Below are 22605 nucleotides of genomic sequence, written 5' to 3' on the forward strand. Positions count from 1 at the left end.
ACTGCTGTTGGTGTGTATTGAGGTAGAAGTGATGCACCATCAGACTTTTCAAGCTGTTGCAATTAGCGTGATTAGCATGGCTTCAGCACTAAATTATGTAGCGAGTCTTAAACAAGTGCTAACAAGAGTGTAGCTTGTAACTGTTCTACAAAAACTAATGAATGCAAGTTCGTAATTGGTGGGTTTTTTGGGGGGGGAACCCGCCACCATCTCGCATGATACGTGTCATCCTGCTGCTTCCCCCCTTTACTTGTGTGAGGCTGTCAGGCTCCACGCAGGGACAGTATTCCCAGACTCAGTTCAAACGTCCAACAGGCTTAACGCATACAACGTGGGGCGAGGCGATGTCTTGAGAATCTGGGGGACCCGGGCCCAGAGGGTGGGGGTTTTTTTGTTAAACGCTGGTCTGTTACGAGCGGTGCTGAACTGGTGCTTACCCCGGCCGGAGCCTGGGAGGCGCCGGAGGGCGCAGGCTGGAGGAGGAGGGTCCCGCTGGGAAGGATGCCTTTGCTTTCTCTGCTTCTCCTCTTTACCGTTTCACGCGGGGGGCGACAGGCGGCAGCTCGGGCTGCCGCTGCGTGAGGCGGCGGAGCCTGCCGCGGGCTGAGGTAGCGGCCCACCGCCGGAGGAGCGGCGGCCCCTGCACGGCCGACGCTGAGGCGCCGGGGGGCGGGGCAGCCCCGGCCCCGCCTCGGCTCCCGCCCCTCGGCGCATGCGCGGCCGCTGCTTTCCACCCCCCCCCCCCCCCCCCGCCGCGGCGCGCCATGGCGGGCTCGCTGAGCGGCATGTTCGCCAACCAGCCGCCGGGCCCGCCGCCGCCGCCGGGACCTCCCGGCGGGCCCGGGCCGGCCGGCCTCATCCCGCCTCCGACGGGGCCGCGCAATCCCAACAACACGCTCGTGGACGAGCTGGAAGCGTCCTTCGAGGTGCGTGGGCCGGGGTGGGGGAGGCCGCCGGTGGGCGCTGCCCTCGCGGCGCCGGCCCCCGCGGCCCTCCCATCTCCGCGCTTCCCTCTCTCGCAGGCCTGCTTCGCCTCGCTGGTGAGCCAGGACTACGTGAACGGCACGGACCAGGAGGAGATCCGCACCGGTGAGGCCCCGGGGGGCGGAGGGGGGGCGGTGCCCATCGCCCCCCGCCTCACGCCCGCGGGCCGGGCTGCGGCCCCTCGGCGGCCTTCGGGCGCTGCCGCGGGGCTGCAGCGCGGCTCGGCTTCGCAGACGCCCGGGATACGCCACGGTTTTACTCTGCAGGCCTGAAACACCGAGGGGCGGGGCCTCCTTCCCCTAAAACTCCTGTGAAGTTTTGCAGGTGCATTCGGGCTTCGCCGGGGCTCTACGTGCCTTGTCGCCATGCGAGGCCAAGAGAGGTTTAAAAGGTGCCTCGGGGTCCTTGAACGGTGACTGGCGTCACTCAGGGTTGCGCGGCCCTTCCCAGGTGGAACGCTGTTCCCAGCAGCGGGGGGCTCGCACCCGGGAATGATCGGGGTCCTGTGGAAAGGTCCGAGTGCTAGCTGGCTCCTGGGGTCGTGTGGGGTTATATTAACGTGCAATGAAACGCACGGTTCAAAAAACGAGGACGCTAACGTGATGCCTTGTGAAGCCGCATGAAGCAATAGTGAACGGTGAGAAAGGATAGCCTGGATTGCTTAGTAGCAGTGCTTTAAGACTTGTGTGACAGGCACCTCTGTGGGAAGTGTAATTAATGCTGAACTGGTATAAACATGAAGTTAAAAAGTGGCCCTTGACCGCTGTTTAGAAGTGTACTTTTCCCTGAAAAATTTTCAAAACTTGACTCTCAAGCGCTGTTTCAAAAACAGCATAAATGCTTTTGAAAACTCCTTTCTGGATATTGGGTCATATTTATATGCTGGAATGGGACAGCTTTTATTATCAAAACCATAGTGCATAATATACGAAGGCAGAATATTCTCTTAAGTATGCCCATATTTTAGAACCTTACATTGAGCTTGTTGCTTGGGCATGCAGTGAAATGGTTTCTTTATTCAATCAAGTTCCACAAATTATTTTATCACTCTTTGTCGTTGTCAAAAATGTAATAAAACTTGGGAAGAAGAGTTGTTGTCTTCCACCTTTAAAAGAAGTTCTGAAAGTTTGCAAAGGAATGTTTTATACAGAGACTTAATGCACATTCTGGTTTTATAAATATGTCATTTTAGTAAATCTGAAGATATTCTTTCTAGAAAGTGTTTTTAATAGCATGCAGGCAATTACCAGTATCAGCCTGATAACTTCTTTTTTGGAATCTATTCTTTTATGTTTAGGTGTTGATCAGTGCATCCAGAAGTTTCTAGATGTCGCAAGACAAACGGAATGCTTTTTTCTACAAAAAAGACTGCAGCTATCAGTCCAGAAACCAGAGCAAGTAATTAAAGAGGTATGTTTAAATTAATTTACCTGTGTTGTGCTAGATGAGATAAGCTGTGTACCAGTACAGTTAATCGCCTCATTCACGTTAATTTTGGGTTTCTCAACACAATGCTGTATCTTAAGTTGCTAGAACTTGACTGTTAACATAGCTCTCGCCATGAACCTGGAGAAGCTGGATGCCTGCTGCTCAGTGGAGTACTGGAACACAGATGATAGTTTCATTGGACGAAACAAACCAGTTAGTCAAATTTTGCTGGAAGTAATGATCTTTGAAATATCTGACCTAGGGGAACAGAACTAGTGCATTCACAGTGCTTTCCCTCTGTTTCCATTATTAGAATCCCTGTAAGATCAGCTTGAAAACTCAAGCTAAAGAAATTACATGCTCTTTATGTGAGGTGGTTATTCTTATGAATACTGTCTGTTTACTAACACACATTTTTTCATCCGTAGGATGTTTCAGAATTAAGAAATGAATTGCAGAGAAAAGAAGCATTAATTCAGAAGCATTTGGGTAAACTGCGACACTGGCAGCAGGTCCTGGAAGATATCAGTGTACAGCACAAAAAGCCTGCAGAAATGCCTCAGGGTCCATTAGCTTACCTAGAACAAGCACCTGCTAATATTCCTGCTCCAATGAAGCAAACATGATCTTTGATTTTGCATATCTGAATATTTTCAACAGTGCAAAGCAGTGGTGTTCTTTTTACTTTGTATGCTTTTTGTATAATGTAATTTGTACTACAAATATAAATAGTTAAGATAATTAAGCTAAATATTTTTTTTTTTTTTTTCTTCAAAAATATGGATTGGTTTTGTATTTCAATGGAAAATATGCAGAGTTGCTATTCAGGATTCTTTCTGGTAGAAGTGTGTTTTCCAGAATGCATCCTGCTCTTTCTAGAAAGGGTGGCCCTAGCTCTCCCCTAACTATATCTTTGCTGGTATGATGAAAATACTTGCAAAGATTACTCTTTGGTTTTACTGGAATATTTAAATGTTTTGTGATCCAGTAATTATCCATCAGTACCACTGTAGAAGCACCCTTACAGAATTTTCTGTATCTAGGTCAGATGAAGAGTGTACTTTTTTTGAAGTGAACTGTCCACCTCCACTGGACTTTTTACTCGCCTCATGAAGGGGTCTTGGCACATACAAATTTGTTTCTTACAGGATGAAATGAAACTGCAAAATGCACACCCCTGTTGGGGATAGGTAGTGCAGGCCCAATGTTACTGATGTTCTGTCTGTCAGGCTAGTGTAGAGATGGTCCAAAATACCTACGCTCAAAATAAAGACTACTCATTGTGGTTGTTGGGTCATCAGCACTGTCTAGTCTACAGAACTAGCTTTTACTGGGGTGCACTATTTAGTAATCCAAATGTAGCCAAAAAAAGATTTCGGAGGTAGAAACAGCAAAGGAGTCCTGTCTCTCAATTACTAGGCAGCAAGCTTAATTCATCCATATAGGCAGGAAAGCCACTTTCTAGGGACATCATTTTGGGGACAGAGTTAATAAATTAGAATATTGTAACCCTGGAAATTAGAATTAGTAATTGTGTATTGAACTTCCTAGTGTGCTTTAAAAGTTTTTGGGGCAGAGTGGATGAAAACTCGTAACAAAAAACTTAGCCCTATACATACCTGATCTTCTCACAGATACCAAGGCACTCCTCAGTGTTACTTACTGCACACTGTTTTATCCCCTTCTTGATTGCATGTATAAAAAGTGTCTTTTTGCCAAATCTGATGCCAAAGTCTTCTTCCAAACCGAACAGTTCATCTTGGAAAAAATACTAAACAGCTGGGATGAAAAGTATTGGCTTGTAGAAGCATTCTGCCCTATCTGCCACCTTTTTACCATGGGTGAGGTGCAGTGGCTGTTTTGTAGTAAGTGCTTGCATCTGTTGGTACAGTTCTTGCTGGCTGTTTGATGTAAGAAGGTTAGGCTGGAGGTATCGCTCTTTGCACACGTAAAATTTGCTATGTAGCTGGGCCCTGCTGGTTGAAATTAAATGGGGATTCAAATTGTACAGCAGTTGAAGATGAACTATCTTGTCATAAAACACTAGGCTGCTGGTTGCACAATTCCCTGCCTTTCACATTTGTTGATGAATTACCTGAGGGTTAATTTCTTCATGACTGTCTTTCCTCCCAGTAATGAGTTAGCTAGCATGATCTGATAAATGTAGTCATTCGCCCACTTTGCATTTCGGTTGGCGTAAGAACAATATTGAGATAAAATGTACAAGTATGCAGTTCCCATAAATCTGGAACTCGGTGTATCAGTCTGACTCACACTTCAGCATAACATAGCACTATTTTGCAAAACATGAAAATGGATGATTTACAAGCAAGTTTTAATGTTCGTACTTACATATTACCCTAATTTATCAGGCTGATTGTTACATGTATTGAAGTGCAACAGGAATATTATATTGCAACGCAGACTATACAAAACAGTTTATTAAGCAAACCAGAAACTATTTCTAAACCAGCCTGCTATAAACATGCTGTTCTTGGAGTTATACTGCATGCTGTACAGCTTAAAATAAGTTTAACAAAAACCTATTAAAAACTTAAAAAATTACATTAATGCAGAAATCATTTTAAACAGCTGATGAAGCAAATGTGTAAACTTACAGAAATCACCTACAGAAGTAAGATCTTTTTTTCAGCTGGAGCCAGATTGACAGGACGTATCAGAGACCAAATTACATATTTAATGTAATTATGGAGTAGTACAGTCTCTTGAGTAAAAAGTCTCTTCATGTAACAGTATCCAGAACTTTGCTTTTTCTTCATTTTTTACAGAGGTTGTTAAAAAAATGCATTTTTCTGAAATCCATCCTTATAACTCTGTAGTAATTAGATGTAAGAGAGTGCAGTTGTTCCTAAATATTTACTTGGAAATTACATCTTCCCTTTTTTTTTTTCCCTTCCTAAATTATATATTGGACTATCATTCCCTAAAAGGAAACAGGAACAGCTTTTCTAGTAATTCTGAGAAGTATGGAAATAGTTTGCTTTAAAATGAAAAATATTTAGTAAACCATTCTTGATGCTGAGGGTCTTGGTTTAGGTCATCTTTAGTTTGTGGTGGTTCATTGCCATGTGTCCTGTGCAAACAAATAAGCATTAGCATCACTTACTTAGAACCTTATCAATATTTAATACTTTTTTCCTGGAAAAACTAATGATCCTATTAATGGATCTGTGGTCACATGAGCTGGATGAGGCCAAAAGGTGCCAGCTACAATTTCTAGTGGGATCTGTGCTAGCCAGGTAACTGAGCTAACAGCACTGGCAGTAACACAAAGGAAAGAGTGAAGGAGAGCTAAACAGCTATGGAGAAATGTTTGAACATAAATCTTGACATCTCAAAAAAACCCCATGCTTCAAGAATATGAAGTCTTGAAAATCAGAAAATGGCAGCTGCAATTCACTCTTTAAAATATGAAATACACTTTATGCATTGAAAATGTTGGGTAAAAGTTTATTTGGAACTGAAAGATTTATCTGAATATTAACTGGCTTTTATAATCAATTCTATTTATTACACAGTCCCTGATTTTTCAGCATTCAGGATGCTTTTTTAATACATTCAGTTAGCTTATAGTAGGAAATATGACTTCATTTATGATTGACTGATTTAAAAGAGTAAGTAAGTAGCAGCCAAGCTACCCTCAGTGTCCCTGTACGTTTCCCTTTAAAATACAAATCTGATTTGCCTTGGCAGTCTTCTGGCATGACACAGAATGCTTTTATCTTTAAGGTGTAGGAATTGCCAAACTGGATCCAAGCCTGTGTCCTGGGTTATTGTCTTTGGCAGCAGTCAGCACCATCTGCCTTCAAGGAAAGCACTCTCTAGCACACAATTTACACAAAAACTAAACTCCACTAGGAGCTAGGTGAGAAGGCTGGCTTTTGTAGTGGTATAGTATGAAGTAGAGTGGTAGGTTGTTGGTTTTTTTTTAAATTTATCATTATAACTGCATAATGTTAACTACATACATTTTTAATTTTCTTGAAGAGATAGTTCAGTCATGTTTATTTAAACACTAAATAACTCATAAATTTGAAGAAAAATTCAAGCTTTTCAGAGAAAAAACATCAAACTAAGAAGTTTTTAGTTAAGTATCTGCTAATCAATTTTTAAACCTCTAAACCCTTTGCCAAATGATTAGCCTAGATTCATTCAAATACCTCCTAAAATAAAAATACACTGTCTACATCTGCCAAGTAGAAAGCAAAGAAACAAAAGAAAGAAGGAAAACACATCCTTAACAGAACCACTGATATGTGCCTGAAGTTTTAAACAGCCATGTTCACTCTTAACTACATTCTTAGTTAAAAACTTGCAAATCCTCTTTTTTTGTACCAAGAGGGGTTGCAAGCATAAGCTTTGCTGGGTAGTGATTATAGCCTACTTCTGCAGTAAGTTCTGGGTCCCTCTGCAGAGAATTGAACACACGGATTTCACTGCATGACAGGAACCTTACATCATTGTTTATTTCCAAAGGTCTTATGTGTTTGAATTGCCTGCAAGATTCTGAATACAATTTCATTTATCATCTTATAAGTCACTGCAAAATGGACAAATACCTTGTGGCAGCACTGCTGTCTGAGGACTGTGCTGATGGAGAGCCCACCCTGAGGCAGCCGGGACCCGGGTCTAAGCTTGTAGATTTTGTTATTTGAGGAGCACTTCTTTTTGATTTCAAGTCACAGCTCAAAAAGCTCTTTGCGTAGGAAGCTAAATTCGGAACGCTGACAACACGACTGGGCACCTCAACCGTTTTCTTCTGCTGCTTTTTATTGTAACAGAAAACTTCATTACACATTTTTTTTTTAACACTTTATACTATAAAACCTCAACAATACCTCATTCCCAGATATCTTGTGAGGAGTACCCAAAAATGAAGATTCCCATCTTTTGCTGTTGGCATTTAAAATACATTGTCAGGGTATGCTGTGAGGATCCATGGATTAGGCAGTCCAATTAAAACAACTTGTTTATTTGACCTTGAGGTTTTAGATACATCAAAGCCAGTAGCTTTGCAGAGCTCAGTTCGGTGCTTTCCACCAACCTGACCTCCCTTCTTTCCATGACTACTTATAGACAGTATCATACAGAGGGGCTGGAATGATAAGGGCAAAGCCTGCACAGCCCAAACACAATTCATAATTTTCCTTGATGCATGCAATATCCCAAATACCAACTCCCAAATCTGCAAGCAGCTCCCAAATCTGCAAGTGATGGTTGTGCTTATCCCAGTGGAAGACTGGCATCTTTGGAGTTCTAGTGTTTTATATTTGCTTAAACACCTGTATCTATGTGCATATATACTTCTACTGAACTTATGTTATACTCAGCACTTGACTGTAGGTTATGTTACTGGAAAGAATTCTACCGAGTAACATTACCTTAAAAAATAATTAGGACCTTTATTGTCCTGATCATCTGTATGATTCAAATAGCAATAAAACATCACAATTTGTGATTTTAATTGCATTGCCCATCTTACCTTCATGGAAGGAGTCAAGCATCCTGTATTAGGGTTGAAAGAAAATGATCGATTCCTGTAAGATTCAGTGTTGGCTATAAGTGAATGCTGAAATTTTCTTCCTTCCTAAAGGGAAAGAAAGTTATGTGTATGGAAACATCTATTTGTTGGAAGTTGAAATGGAAACATATATTTGTCAAAATATTCTAGAACAGAAAGTATAAGTCTGAAGCAACATGTGAAACACTGAATAGAGCCTTCCAACAGATTCCAAACTATGTATGTACATATAAAATGAAATCTTACTGCCAGCTGGTTGATAATCTCTTCTCTCTCACTTAATTTGTCTTGCAGACAGCTTATAAAGTGTGTATCTTCTGATCTGGACTCCCACTTTCTTGACTGTTCTTCTAATTCTTTAAGTCTGTACCAAAGAAAATCCAGACCGGAAAAAACTTCCTCAGACCAGGTTCAAGAGATACCCGGGGTTGTACTCTGCCCTAAATTCCAAGCCTAAAATACAGGGACATAGTCAGGCCTTTCTGATAAAATAGCGTTTTTTAAAAATAGGCATCTGTACATGGATTACATATAAGTATGGAATATTGTGGATTTCCAAAATAAACTGCCACCAGGGTTAACCCACAACACCTGTCCAGTGTAAAATCCAGGCCCTGGTGTAAAATACTAACAAGCTTGCACATCACATTGCTAGTCTAGTTTCCTGAAGAAAAAAAATCTGTGTAGCAGTATCTATGCATGTCTGTATTAACCTATTTGTTCTCTTTTCTGACCCAATAACTTTATAATCCACAGGCTGTTTCCAACTATATTTGATAGAGGCCTCAGAAATACTCAATTCCTATAACTTGCATGAAAAGAGAGGCTTGGATATACATGCTGCTTTAGTGAACCCTCTAAGTCAAAACCTGTAGTGTGAGTTCAGCTCTTTAAATGCCTTAATCAGGGGAAAAGATTCAAATGAGAACTTACACCTTCTTAGAGATGGTGTGGAAACATACATTTGACTGACCCATGAGAAAACAAGTCAGTATTTCATCAGCCAAATTAATGAATTTTGCTGCTTGAGAAACTGAGTGTTACGAAGTTCAGCTGCCATACTGAGAAATGTATTGCAGAATACAAACCACCATTTTGTGGGGCTTTTTTGGTGAGGGTAAACATTTTTGAGAGGACTCCCCCCCCCCCCCCCCCCCCCCATCTTATACACTTAATTTAGTGTATCATCTCAGAGTTTAGATAAAAGATAAATCTTAACATCTGAATGGTCTGAGACCTGCTTACATGCAAGTAGGTCTCTCTTCTGGACCTATGCCGCACAGCTGGGATAAGAGAAAAGGACAAGGGATTATTTCTGAGTGGCCTCTCCTGTACAGTCTGAAGCACCACAGAACTACTTAACTCCACAGGGGGTTGCAAAGTGCATTTATTTACATGAGTTAGTGGGGGCTGTCCTGGGAAATTTGCAAGGGAGTGAGGATGAGCAAGAGCTTAACCTCCAAGATGCTGCTCTGCTGAACAAAATTAAGTATAAGATCATGGATCAAGGCCTCTGGTATCATCTGTGACAAAGATGATTTTACACTTCATAAAATTGCAAGATGCTTCAATTGCAAGTGCAGGTTTTAGTTTAGCATTGTAAAACCGTATGTGTAGTGCTTTACATTAAAAAATATACAGTTTATTACAATATATCTGGGTCTTTTTGTGTTTGCAAAGGAAATACCTATACACTTCTAGTTCAGTGCTTGTAATATTCTACCTGTGAGTAATTAAATATTATACATACTAAGAATAATAATTTCAAACAGAACTCATTGCCAGTATGAGCCAGTTTCTTTAAATGACTTACTCAGTTTCTAAGGAGAAAAATCTTTGCTTGGAGATGTGCCCGACTGCTGCTGAAATCAGATAGTATGTTTTCGATTTCCTTCCAGTGATCTTGTTTCAGTATGTCCAGTTCTTTTTTATGCTTGATATTGAGGTCTTCTACCAGTAGCCTTTCATTGGTATTAAAATATGTCTGAATTGTCATGTTTCAATACTAGTTTATTATCATCGATCAAAGCATGCAGTTTTGAGGTCTTTTATTGACTACAAAGGTAGTTAACTGGGCACAGCTCTGGGCTTCTGCTTACTGATTTGACTTTGACACTTCAGTTGCAATCTGAAGCAGAACCATACTAACACTGAGGAAGAGGAAAATTATTTGGAGACCTTCAGCCTTCAGGAAACAGAGGGTCTGTTTTATATAATGATGCTATTGATATTCTGTCTATGGTTAGTTTGTACATTAATCTTAATGGTCAAACATGACAATAAAGTACCATAGAAACTCACTTGTATCAAGCAAAATTATTTTGAAATCTCTGGGATTTTAACATGAGGCCCTGATGCTGTATTTCCTCACATCATGGCACCAGAAACATTTAATACTGCCTACCACTGTCCTAAAAATAATTTTTTTTAAAAAGTGAAGGTAAGAAATGTTATAACAATGCCTTTAACTACATTTGTTTTTAATAGACAATATATTTTGAAAGATACTGCTATTTGATTAACACCATCAATTGAAAACTAAGAAATGCCTAACATTTTTTCAAGCCTAGCCATAACATTGCTTTCTGATACCAACCCCATAGACTTCTACTGAAGAATCATTGTTAGCTTGTTGCCTTTTGTTTGCTAACATTTTGTTAAACCTTGGAGAAACTTTTACATTAACTCAATGCAAAGCCCATGTTCTGTTGTTTACTGATTAAACAACAAACAGAAATGTCAAACTCAGGAGATTAACAATTGTAATTTTCACATATTGTTTACCTTTTTTTTTTTCTTTTTAGTGTATTTCCAAGCCCCTTTCACTTGTTTCTGAAATGCTTTAGGAAAGGCCAAAAGGCCCATGAAAGGTTTCAGCCCTTGAAATTAGAGCACAGCCATGGGAGTGATTGATTTGGCACGTGGTACAAAATAAGCAGCAGAAAAATAAGAGTGAAAATGGGAGCAGAATCCCTGAAATGGTTCTTCAGGGGTAGAATAAAAGCTTTCCTTCAGAATAGCCATTTTGGGACTTGTCCTCTCTTTGCATAAAAAAAAACTTTGGCTGCCCTCATCCTAGTCCTTACAAAAGGTTTCTGTGCTGGAGATGGAATTCACACAATTCACAAGAATGGAAATGGGAATGATTACTTCAAGAAGATTACTAGTTTCACTTACTTGGCAACAGTAGGAATAGTAATTTTAAGTAATTGGTTATAAAAATTTGGCACATGCAAATAACAAACCACTATCAGCTTTCAAATCAGAAACAACTATATAGCATAAGACAAGGTCACTGTTGTTAAAGTAACAGTAAAAAAGCTGTTATTTATATGCACTCACCGATTTAACTATTCCTCTACCCAAATTATTGGTCCTGCAAAAGCAAAATGAGCTGCAAGTTAACGTTCCAGATCTTCCATGGGTTAATTTCAGAGCAGCCTGTATCAGGTGCCTAGGACCATTTGAGCTCTTTGGTTCTACCTTCTGTTATTTGAAGGATTCCTCCTCACATAATTTCCATTAATGCTTCCTTCTCAAATGCTTACTGTAGTAGAGCTACACCATCTATCCCCTGTAGAGATTATCCTCCAGCCCAGCAGCTTTAGCATTTGAGGCCTTTTAGACCTCATCACTGACATGTGAATAATAATTCTCTTCATGAACAGAGGCTCTAAATTCCTTCAAGGTAGCTGCAGGGCACTGATGAAACTCTCTGGTTTGCAATTCTTTCTGTTGATCTTGCTTCAAAAGCTTGAAATGGAAGTCACTTTCAAGTAACTCTCCAAAGAGTGCAAAGGAAAAAAAAAAAAGTTTCTTTCTCGTTCTTTAAATACCTACTGACTGGTAGACAGAAACGGAATTACTCTGGCTACTCTGACAGTCTGCTGAGAGACTCTGTATCCCTTGAGTGCTTTTCTCCAGACTATATAGGACATGATTTTAAAGATTCCTTTAAGGGTATACTCTTCAGAAATCCTTTTATATATACATCTTGAGTAGTTAGGGGCATACATTCTACACCATTGCAGAAATGAATTGAAAGTTACCCATGAACCAGATCCCTCAATCTCTCTGCAAAGAGAACGTGTTAAGTATGATCACCCAGAAACTTCAAAGGATTCAACAGCCATACAAATGCACTGGACAGTGAACCCCAGTCTTGTCTCCCATGTAAAAGGTAAGTCCTGTACTTTTTCTGTACACAGATGGGAAGACTGCTATTACTGCAATGCAACACGTGCTTCGAGCCTGTGGCTACACCAAGAGGATATGGTCCACCTTCTACAAAGACAGCCAAGACTACTAGTCAGCTTGCCCTCCTGTGCCCTGACAGCATATTACAGCTCCAGGCTTCCATCAGCTCAGAGGCACTGTCAGTGTCTGCTATCACTGCCCTTACTCCCCCAGTGCAAAGCTGGCTGTTACAGCCAAAGCAGTCTCACAGAGAACATAAGGCATTCTCAAGTGTCTCCTTTCGCATTAACAACCCTTTGGTTTCAGCTACAGAGAGCACGTAAAAAACCTGGTATTCATTCTCAGAGACTTCTACTTTTTTTTTTTAATAGCTCTTGGGTGAATCTGGGATTTCTTTATTTCTTCAAGTGCCTTTCAAAGGCTGACGTTACGCAGATTTTCTCAGGTCACTCCTGTGGGGCTACACTGGACGTAGTTCTCTGTGACATAATGAACAGTTAGTTCAAATGCTTTTATTATGGCTGGAGAGAAATGTGAAATGAACTACTACTTTTGCAAAACTCCTAACCTCTAAAATTAGTACTTTAGAAAGGAGAGATTCTGACACTCCTCACATTTAGAACACCTCTGATGCTGGCATCATTGTTGACTCTCTAGATAGCACTATGAAGTGTGAATTTAAGGCAAACCTTCTGTGCTGTTTCTCCCTATCCTGAAGCTGTGCAGCTTCTTGCTTCTGCGACTCCAACTCAGCACTGAGTAGCTCCATTGTGTCCTTCAAAAGTAAATTCTCTTTCTTGAGTTCGGAAATTTCACTCTGACATTTTTCCAGCTCATCATGAAGAGATCTGATCTGGCTCTGGCTACTTCCTTCCTAAGAAAAAGGCCAAATTTAGTTATTCACAGCCTCTAACTATTTAACGCGAAGAGCTCACTGGAATTGTGTGCATGGAATTTTTGTGAACTGATTTTTCAATTATATGTGCAATTCTATGTGAAAGACAAAATCTGTGATCAAAACTTCCTGAACATATTTTATAGTCCCCATAAAATTTATTTTATTGTAACATTCATTTATTGTGTTGTAGATTCTGATCTTTAAACGGAAAAAAAGCCTGCCCATAGGGAAAAGATGATAAACAATACTAACATTTTAAGATGTGACCTAAGGGAAGGAAACCCATTCCATTTCTGTAGGAGATTCTGTACACTTTTATTATCTCTGGAGAGAGGAATTTGATACTATTGCTTTCGCCAAACACAACATGGCAACGAAATAGGAATTGGATTCTTGCCTGTTGCTTCTTCAGTGTCCTCACACTCCTCAGCTCCATTTGGAGTTCTTCTATTTGTTTCTTGAGATTAGTGCACAATGTCTGTTGCTCAGACAGTTCCATCCTTACAGATCCTAGTAATAATCAGACAGACAATTGTTAAAGCAGTCAGAGGCCAGCTGGATGGGGAAGGTAGATATAGACAATGTAGATGAAAACATTAATACATTACATTTTGCTTTGTTCCTCAACTCCTTTGCCATTAAGTATAATGGCCTCCTATTACTCAACAAGTAACTCAGCTGAGCAATAGTAAGAAGATATGGAGCTACTACAGCAATGATTCAATATCAGAATCAGAGAGGTAATACTGTGGCAGTTGTTTTGCAGACTAAATCACTATAATTGCTTCTTCTAACCTTGAACTTTATTGGAGCACGCCTGAGATTCCCTGTTAAGTCCACTGGTGTTTTATAGAGGGCCATAAGGCAGACTGAGGAGAGCTCTATTGTCTCCCTACAATTTTTCTGGAAGTTGGTCTTCAGAATTTATCTATTGGACATATAAACTTTAGAGAGCAACAGATCTTTCTAGCAAATTCGAATTACTGAAAAAAAAAACCAAGAAGAGAATCCAGTTTGTACTTAAGGTACTTTCAGATGATTCTTTCTTTAATTAGAAAACCTTTTATAGATGAGCTTTAATAACCTGAGTTCAAACCCGGAGATATTACAGGTCCTCCTAATGCAGTGTTCTGTTTAGTTCTGAAGAGTTTATGAAAACCTTCTAAACTGACTAAACAATATGTATGGAGCAACTGATCTCCACTGCTGAACTCAACAGAACAGACTTGAACCACATATAATAGTTCTTCACATCACAGAAAAAGCAGGAAAGTCATTTACACTAACTACAATATTCTAATTTAATATACCTGATAATGCATACTTGAATGTTGTACACCAGACTACTCTCCTAGCAACGTTCTGCAGCTAACAGTTGAGAGCTAGGTTAACAAAGAATATTAAGTCTGTATTCCTAAAATTGCAGGGTATGGAAAAGGAGATTCACAAAGACCTGAGTTCCCAGAAGATGGGAAAGAAAACGAATGGGAGGAAAGTCAGTGCTTCTCAGCATATAATCAATGACATGCGACATTATACCTAGCAACAGGGTTTGCTGCTTCTGTATCTGCTCGAGTTCATCATGTAATTTTTTCTTTGCTTTCTCTTCCAAGGTTTGTATTTCCAGCCTATGAGACTGATGTTGGATCTTGAAAGTCTCATTAAATTCCTTTTTCAAACGTTCTTCTGCTTCCTGTAAGCAAAAGCCCCACCCCCCCCCAAAAACAAAGTAGTTGGAGCCTATTTATCACCTTGTTGTTTTACTTGTAATGCCAGGATGAGTCTGGTCTTTCACTGTAGAACTTTTATTTTCATCACCACTTTACATGATACTTCATCAACACAAGAATAAAAAATCAGATAAATTTAGTTAAAAATATAAATTTATAGGGACAAGAGAAATTGTCAAGATATCTATTAGATTTGTTGTACATTATGAAATAGTAACACTGACATCTTTGATCTATTTGGCATTAGAAAGATGTTTTATTATTCAACATACAAAGTCCCCCAGATTTGACCTGTATGTCATTACTTATCATAGTGTGTCAGACAAAGGTTCTATCTTTCCTTGTATTGTTCTTGGCTAAAACTTCCACTGTCATTAGAAGTGCTGCTGATACACTGTGAACAATGGAGCAGTTGCTCTGTAGTGGCTCTGAGAGCAAACTCTTATCCTCAGTTTCATTTTTACCAGCTTACTGCCTTCAGCTTGGTTTTGTTAAAGCTGGGATTTTATTCTGAATATATAAACAAGATATTAAATTCTACTTAGGGTGTTTTTAATACATATAACTAGGTTTTCCCTAAGGTGTGCAATATCAATGGGGACATCTGAACTCCATGTCACAATCCCATCTGGATTTTTTAAGTTGATTTTTTTTTCTCAAACAGCAACATTCTTTAGAATCTCAGTTATTGCATTAACATTTTGTCACTGAAATAAATCCACTTGAACCTTTAAAAGTTTGGTTATCCACTTACAGAACTGATTTCTTGAAGGTATCTAAGGCAATACAAATCATTATACATGTCTATTATAGTTCTTTTAAAGTATTTATGTATAAATTAATAATGGATGAAAAAGAATAAAACTGAGTCCTGTTAATAATACAGTTAGGAATTCCCTTGTATTTCTGAAGCAAGAGCACAGCTAGAGGAGCTTGTATTCATCGCAGCCTAACTGTAGAGGGTAGGCTATATTATTTTATGAAACTATTTCATTCACACTATGGTCTAAGCTCAAATATTAAATTTAAAAAAAAAAACAACCTAAAGATGATGAGGTTTCAAAATCACAGAATAATTCATTATGTGCAACAATAGCAATCCATCATTAAGATAACTGGAGATAACCTAGTTTTGATAATCGGCTCTAACTAATATGGTTTATCCCACAAATACGATTTTTTACAGTAGTATGTTGTAAACTGACCTTGAGTTCCTGATCTTTGCTTTTCTCCAACATTTTTAAGACTTTTTGATGTGAAGCCTCCAGCTGCAGTTTAACATTCTGGTTTTCTTTAATGGTATTTTGAAGATCTTGCAGAAGCTTCTCTTTTTCTTTGTTGGACTGCAGATTATGTTTCTTCAGTGACTCCTTGAAATTATTTGCTTGTTGATCTAATATTTGCTTCAGCTGAGCCACCTTCCAGAAAAGTAAGTCAGCAGGATAGGATTAATGGCTGCATTCACAATGGAGAGGACTGATGTAAATTTAAGTACATTTTATGAACTTGTATTGCTCTATGAATAACAGCAAGATGCTTATTTCATGCAAGGAGCCCTTTTTTCAGTGAAGAATGACATCCCTTTTGCGTATACTGTCTGTTGCCCATCAAGTACTTTTCTGAAATTATTTCTTTTCAAATTGTCTCCATCTCATACGTACAATCCATAGTTCAACTTGCACAATAATGATGGCACAAATCAGGAGGCAGGCCTAAGGCTGTGGTTATTGTCATCCTGGAGATTTAACACTGCAGAGTCCATTTATATAAAGCAGTAGATTAGAACCAATGGAAACAAGAATTCTGCACATCACGCTTCAGATTTGTTTTATCTTTTCCCCTCTCTTAGCTTAATTACTAAATACAGTAGACATGTCTATAATGGCTGACAAAACAGTAACAAAAAAATACCCATTTATAAGAATAACTTGGTGAGGAAGGAAAGAGTTTGTTCTCTTTCCCATTTGGCAGGTTTTCTGAGCTTTCAGCAAAAATTTGTATTTGCCCTTCTTAAATTTGCCATTCCTAACTTCATAGCTGTGAAATTCTGAAAAACTGCAGAACATAGAGGGAGCATGCATAATTAGTAAGGCCAATTAGCATTTTTGCTGCTGTATCTGACTTCCAAGTCTGCTCTTCTGCTCTGCCATGCCTCCTGCAAAACCTTATGTCTCTTGCCTTTTCTTTTTGGAAGCATGTGAAAGAAGATGGTCTGTTTTCCAATTTTTATATACTTGTACTTTCCAGTCTTAGACAAACAGAATTCAAACTATGAAAGGAAGAAATTGGCTTCCTTAGAATTTCATGTGTCTTTAAATTATTCAAATGACATTACACACAGCTGCAAATCGGATATAGTACAGATTATAACCTGTGACCCCATCCTGTTCTTTCCTCTACACTAATACATGTTCTTTTTCTCTTCTTCAGTGTGGCCCTCATTTTTTTTTTCCATGCATACTGCAGACAGTTTGTTTAGTTGAGGAAGCACTGAAGCTTTAGCTAGGTAAATAGTTGCTTGTAACTTCAGCTGCACACTTGTGGTCCTTTCTGATGCAGCACCACAAAAACTGGATGAAGATGTACTAAGTGGGCTAAGGTGTCTGTATCCTTCCACATTTCATTCTCATAGCACTTTCTGGCATATTTTGTGTTACATAAGAGAATAGGAGACATGCTGTGCCAAGCCCTTACTGCTCATTAACTTCATGGCCACAGTCAGCATTGCACTGTCCAAAGGGAGATATTAATGAGCTATACCAGATCTCTCTAAATCATAGGAATCCTTTCTGATGATGGCTAAATGTACTCCTGCTAGCTAATGGCTCTGTTCTTTCTCACACTGGTTGAGCATGCTGGCTTCTCTCCTCCAAAGGATGCGTTCTCTCCTTTCCCTCTCCTGAGGCCCTTCTCCATTCCCAGATGGATCACAGCCCTTATTCATGTAGTCTTTAAGCCTCTATTATTCTCGTAGGTTCCCAGCACAGAACTGTGCTCTGAAGGCTCAAAATGCTGCAAACCACAGAGCTTCTATCAGTTCCCAGGGTTTCAACTCCTTTTGGAGAAAGGACATTCTGTACTCCCACTTTATGACCACAACCTTCAACTACATTGTACCTTGACTTGTCTTCACTTCTAGTCCCGATTTCTGCTTCTACCATTTCCTGGCACCTGCTCCCTTCTCTCCAGAATTTATACAAGTCTTTATGTCCCAGAAATGAATCCTGGTGTTAAAGAAGAAAAATGAATGTGAACCTTTTTTTTTTTTTTTTTTGGAGACACCCACAGCTTAGAAAGAATTATTTCTACTTGATCGATTTGTCCTATTTTAATTGGTTTTTCTACAGAGCAACTAAATAAGGGCCTGAAAACATTGTAAAAACTTGCTCTATTTGGTCTGTTGGTAGTTTATAATTTTGAGTAAAAAGTTTGCACTCACAGAGTATCAGATGAAGATGATTTATTTCTATGTAAGCACAATTCATATGAAACATGAATGTTCATGGACTTCATGTGCTGCGGAGATAACTCAAAACCTGTTGAACACACACATCTCATGAGAACGTCATAACTTCCTTTACTAAATCTGGTTTCTGTTCCTCTGTAAGCAGCTACAAGAAAGAATTACTGTTCCATTTTTTAGTATGTTTACAGCTGCAGAACTGCTGTTCCTATACACAAGTCAGTATGCCGTGTTCCTTCCATTTAAATAGAGTTTGTCCTTTACTTCAAATCCACAAGTCAGGTTCCTTTTCTCCAATTAATTGGTGGTGGTCATTACTGTCATCACTGATCTCGTACTTCAGTTTCCTTCTGAACCCCTTCCAATGGCTTGCTCAGAAAGGGTCATACTACTATTATAATTAATGTGGATTTCCTTTACCAGGTGGGGTAGATGTTTAGTTTATTGCATCAGTTTATTACTGATGTTTCACATGTTCTGAGATCTATAACAATATCTGTAATTTAGACATGACAGAAGTCTGCAAGCAAAGATGAACCTTGCTAAAAAAGCTCTTTAGCAAAGCTACCAGCTTGGGCAGTTGACTTTATCCTATTTGGTGGCCAAACCAAGTAATCAATAAAACTTCTAGTCAAATCAATCCAAAGGAAACATTTTTGAATGTACACATCAAAATGAAAAATTAAAATATTTCCTCCAGACTGAATTCAATGTTTTTAAAATTTAAATTATTTCATCATTTGCAAGGAGACAAATGGCTTTATTCACAGAACATAGGTGAATGTGAATAAATGTGAATAAATGAATAGATGTCAGCGGTGGTTCTGCTTTGTGTGTGTGAGAGAGAGAAAGGAAGCACGGAGGCACAGAAAAACCAAGAAAGCAAGAGAGTACGTGCGTGTGCATCTGAAGGTAGCTGGGACATGCACCCAAGTGATGAAGGCCTAGGTTGTCCAATGGGAACTTAATATACAAGTGAAGAAGTGGCAACAGGTGACACACTGTAGCTCACCCTGTTTTAGCCTACAGCCCCATGACAAGGGAACTCTTTAAATGGTGATAAAGCTGACAGAAGAAAAAACAACACAACCAAGCCTAGGTCTCCCATACATCATGGAATGCTAGGTTGGTGGATAAGAAAACAAACATTCTTTCACCCAGTGCTTTGTGAATCAAGTTTTTTATTTTGTTCTCTTTCAAGTGCCAGAAAATGACAGATTAGTTTTACCGCTTCTTAAACAATTTCAAACCAACATGGTACATTTGAATTTCACTGAAGCTATCTAAATAAATTGATTTGAGTTAGCAAATTTGAAAGAGCACCTAGCTGCCCCAAACTGTGAGTTTAAGTTACCTAATCATCCAGTCGTTTCTTGGCTTCTTCCTTTGTGTCATCCAACTAAACACAAAGAAAACTATCTGTCTGAACAAACTAGTGAAAAATAACTGCTAAATGTTATTGTTAATGAAAAACATTAATTGTCTTTAATGTGTCTGTGTGATGGGATCTGTGTGATGGGATCTATCTGTAGCCTGGATATACTCCAAGAACAGGCAGATGCCAGAACCACTTGCCAACCATACCTTTGTTTCCAAAGCTGCTGCAATTTTTATTTTTTTTTTTTTAAATAAGTGATAAATCATAAGATTTAACTAAATGGGCACTTTGGCTTCTGGTTATAGATAAAACATTTACTTTGTCTTAATGCCTATTGAACTCACCAATGTTTTCCTATATAAAGAAAGGAAACACTGAAGTTGTTAGGTACTGCAGTTCCTTATAAAACTAACCTTTGATGTGAAACACTTAATGCTGTACAGTTCCCTGTATCAGCTGATGTAATATGCATTAGCACTACTACACTCAAGCATGCATTTTTTTTCTGGGTTTCCTGAAAGTAAGCCAATGAGTAAAAAAAGATGTGCCAGAAAAGTAGGCTGTATATTTTCTAATAGAAAAATTGGAAACAGGAGAAATGTCGCCTGCAAATGTCGCTTTTGCAAATTAAATATTCATTTAGGTGGGGAAGATGAAAAGAGACTTCAGCTGTGGTCACAACATTTTAACCTTTCAGACTCTCTTCATAGACAATTATTGGTTCAAAGCACTACTAGCATGAAATATAAGATCATACTAACTAGAAATAGGCTAAGCTGTAAATTGGTAGCAGCAGAAAACATAACGTAGTAAGAAATCAGATGGAAAAGTATTTCTGAAAACATTATTTTTTCAGTGATTTAGGGAAAAAGACCTACACAAATATATCAAGGATATAAACATACTCTTTCTCATGAATCCTGCTACTTCTAAGATATTAAAGGTTATGAAACAAACATTTCTATCCCATCAGGTTTCCTTCTCCTGTTTTTCAGTTAAAAGGGCTTTCAAATCACCAGTGCAAATCCTTCCCTGGAATATTTTGCAGTGCCCAGGCATTTTATTGTGTTTCATTACTTCAAAACAGATAGCCAGACCCTCAATTTGTAAAACCGGTGAAGCAACATTTAAGCCAATGAAACTATGCCAACTCACATCAGTCCAGAATCTATTTGGCTCCTTCTACTATTAACAGACCAGCAACATTGTTTTATAATGTCTTCCTGCTGCAAAACAAAACCTCTTGAGAAAACTATACCTCTAATACCATTATTCATTTACTTTTATCCACCAGAATGGCATAAAGTGGTCTTAAAGGTGCAACTAATACCTATCCACAGTATAAACTCCAGGCAACGGTATTTTTCTAGGCTCTGCTGAATTATTTTCAAATTTCAGGGTTATGTTTGCACTTGCCCTTTCTTAGGATAGCTGATCTTGCCTCCCACTGTCTTCCAAGTAAAGAAAAAATGAGTAACTATTTCTAAAAGATAAGTTTTGAAATATTTCAAAAGTCTTTGAAGTTTCATTCTTTTCTAACCATAATTACTGTCCTTCTCCTGGGAAGGATGGCTTGATTCTTTTGCAGAAGTACCTCTCAGACTTTGAGAGCCCATGGACAAAAATACTGGGCAAGTATAAGGCCGTGCATGCCATCACAGTTGGCTCCCCTGTTTGACTTCTGCTTTGATGACTTTAATTCACTGTGCTTGCAAGCACTATGAAAACTTTAAGTCTATCTTATGTCTGCTCTCCCCTTCTTTTATTTATTGTATGTAAGAAATGTGAAATCTCAAAGGCAAGATCTAAAGTTGGAATCAGAGAGAATATTTTGACTTCCTGTATCTTTTAAGTACAAAGATCTGAGTTTCTCAGCACATTGCCAGGGGATGAATTTATATAAAAGACTTAAAACTGCCTTTTGATGTATTACAGAAGAGTCACCACAATTGAGAATTTGTTCAGAGAGTTAAAATACGGCACCCAAATGCTACAGGGTTGTACTCATACTAGGATGCTATTACATCAAAACGGTAACATGGTACAAGAACTAACAACAAAATAATGAGATTATATTTTACTGTTGTCTTTAGGCTTATTTCACAGTTACTTCAGTTAAGTTCACAGTTAACTGCCTTCCTAAATTTATGGCAATTCCTGACTAGAAGGACAGGTGTGAACACACTAGGCACATCTCTACTGCTGCTATTTGGTGGTGCCTACAAGATCTCTGTCAAGGCTTTGGGCATTGCTGTGCTAGGATTGTGCAAAGATATATCACCTCAAGGTGATGCCTGTGCTTCCATTTTATGTACCTTCTAATTCCAGAATAGCCCCTTTAACACATGTTGAAGAGATCCTGTAGTGCAAAAGCAAGTAACTGGAGAACTTCTAATGAATTAGCATTTGACTCAGACAGAATCTCACATCCTTCCTTCCAAAGGAGCACACAGGTGTGAATCTGATTTCTTTATCCAGAAAAATCTTAGTAATACAGAAATGCCACTACTTTGAAGTGCATCCCCAGAGAGATGAAATTATCATGATTCTGTCTACTCTCCATAGTGTTCTAGCTATGTCAGCCCAACCAAAAATGTGCCTTATGCAGCCAAGGAAGCTATTTTTAGATCTGAAATTGTATCCAGGTTAGAACTGGATTAGTAACAGCACATTGCCTAACCTTTCAGGCGGAAGCTCTGGGCTGAGCCATTGCAAAGGTTCCCAGATGGGAATCATGCCCTCAGTGAAACATAATGTTGTATAGTCAATGGTGGTTTCTTGGCTGTGAATATTCACATCTTTATAGAAGAAAAGTATTGTAAGTTGAAACTACTTCCCTGAGTACTGCCAAGTAATTGGTTCAGAAAGTAACTTATAGAGTACCAAGAAAAATGCAAAATTTCTCTTCAGAGGGAGCATTTCCTCCCTTTTGGGAGCATTGTTAGATTCTAAGATATTTTTCTGTCCTGAATGTGTGACTTCAAG

The 22605-nt window shown here is 39.1% G+C and overlaps 2 protein-coding genes across 2 annotated transcripts in view; one reads left to right on the forward strand and one right to left on the reverse strand.

Annotated features, from left to right (window-relative positions):
* The first annotated feature begins 690 nt into the window (after positions 1-690).
* On the forward strand, positions 691-3153 carry MED28 (mediator complex subunit 28). The gene is made up of 4 exons (XM_030026321.2): positions 691-926; positions 1023-1089; positions 2282-2394; positions 2841-3153. The coding sequence occupies exons 1-4, from the start codon at positions 765-767 to the stop codon at positions 3036-3038; spliced, it is 540 nt and encodes a 179-aa protein (XP_029882181.1). The 5' UTR covers positions 691-764; the 3' UTR covers positions 3039-3153.
* Positions 3154-5278: 2125 nt separating this feature from the next.
* The window catches only part of FAM184B (family with sequence similarity 184 member B), a 48968-nt gene continuing 31641 nt past the window's right edge, over positions 5279-22605 (reverse strand). The window contains 10 exon segments of the mRNA XM_030026252.2: positions 5279-5506; positions 6993-7198; positions 7916-8020; positions 8201-8318; positions 9768-9784; positions 9786-9915; positions 12841-13025; positions 13447-13559; positions 14589-14742; positions 15985-16197. Coding sequence (XP_029882112.1) covers positions 5416-5506; positions 6993-7198; positions 7916-8020; positions 8201-8318; positions 9768-9784; positions 9786-9915; positions 12841-13025; positions 13447-13559; positions 14589-14742; positions 15985-16197 — 1332 coding nt within the window. The 3' untranslated portion in view covers positions 5279-5415.

This window comes from Aquila chrysaetos, chromosome 1, assembly GCF_900496995.4.
Source record: "Aquila chrysaetos chrysaetos chromosome 1, bAquChr1.4, whole genome shotgun sequence".
NCBI classification, from domain to species: domain Eukaryota; kingdom Metazoa; phylum Chordata; class Aves; order Accipitriformes; family Accipitridae; genus Aquila; species Aquila chrysaetos.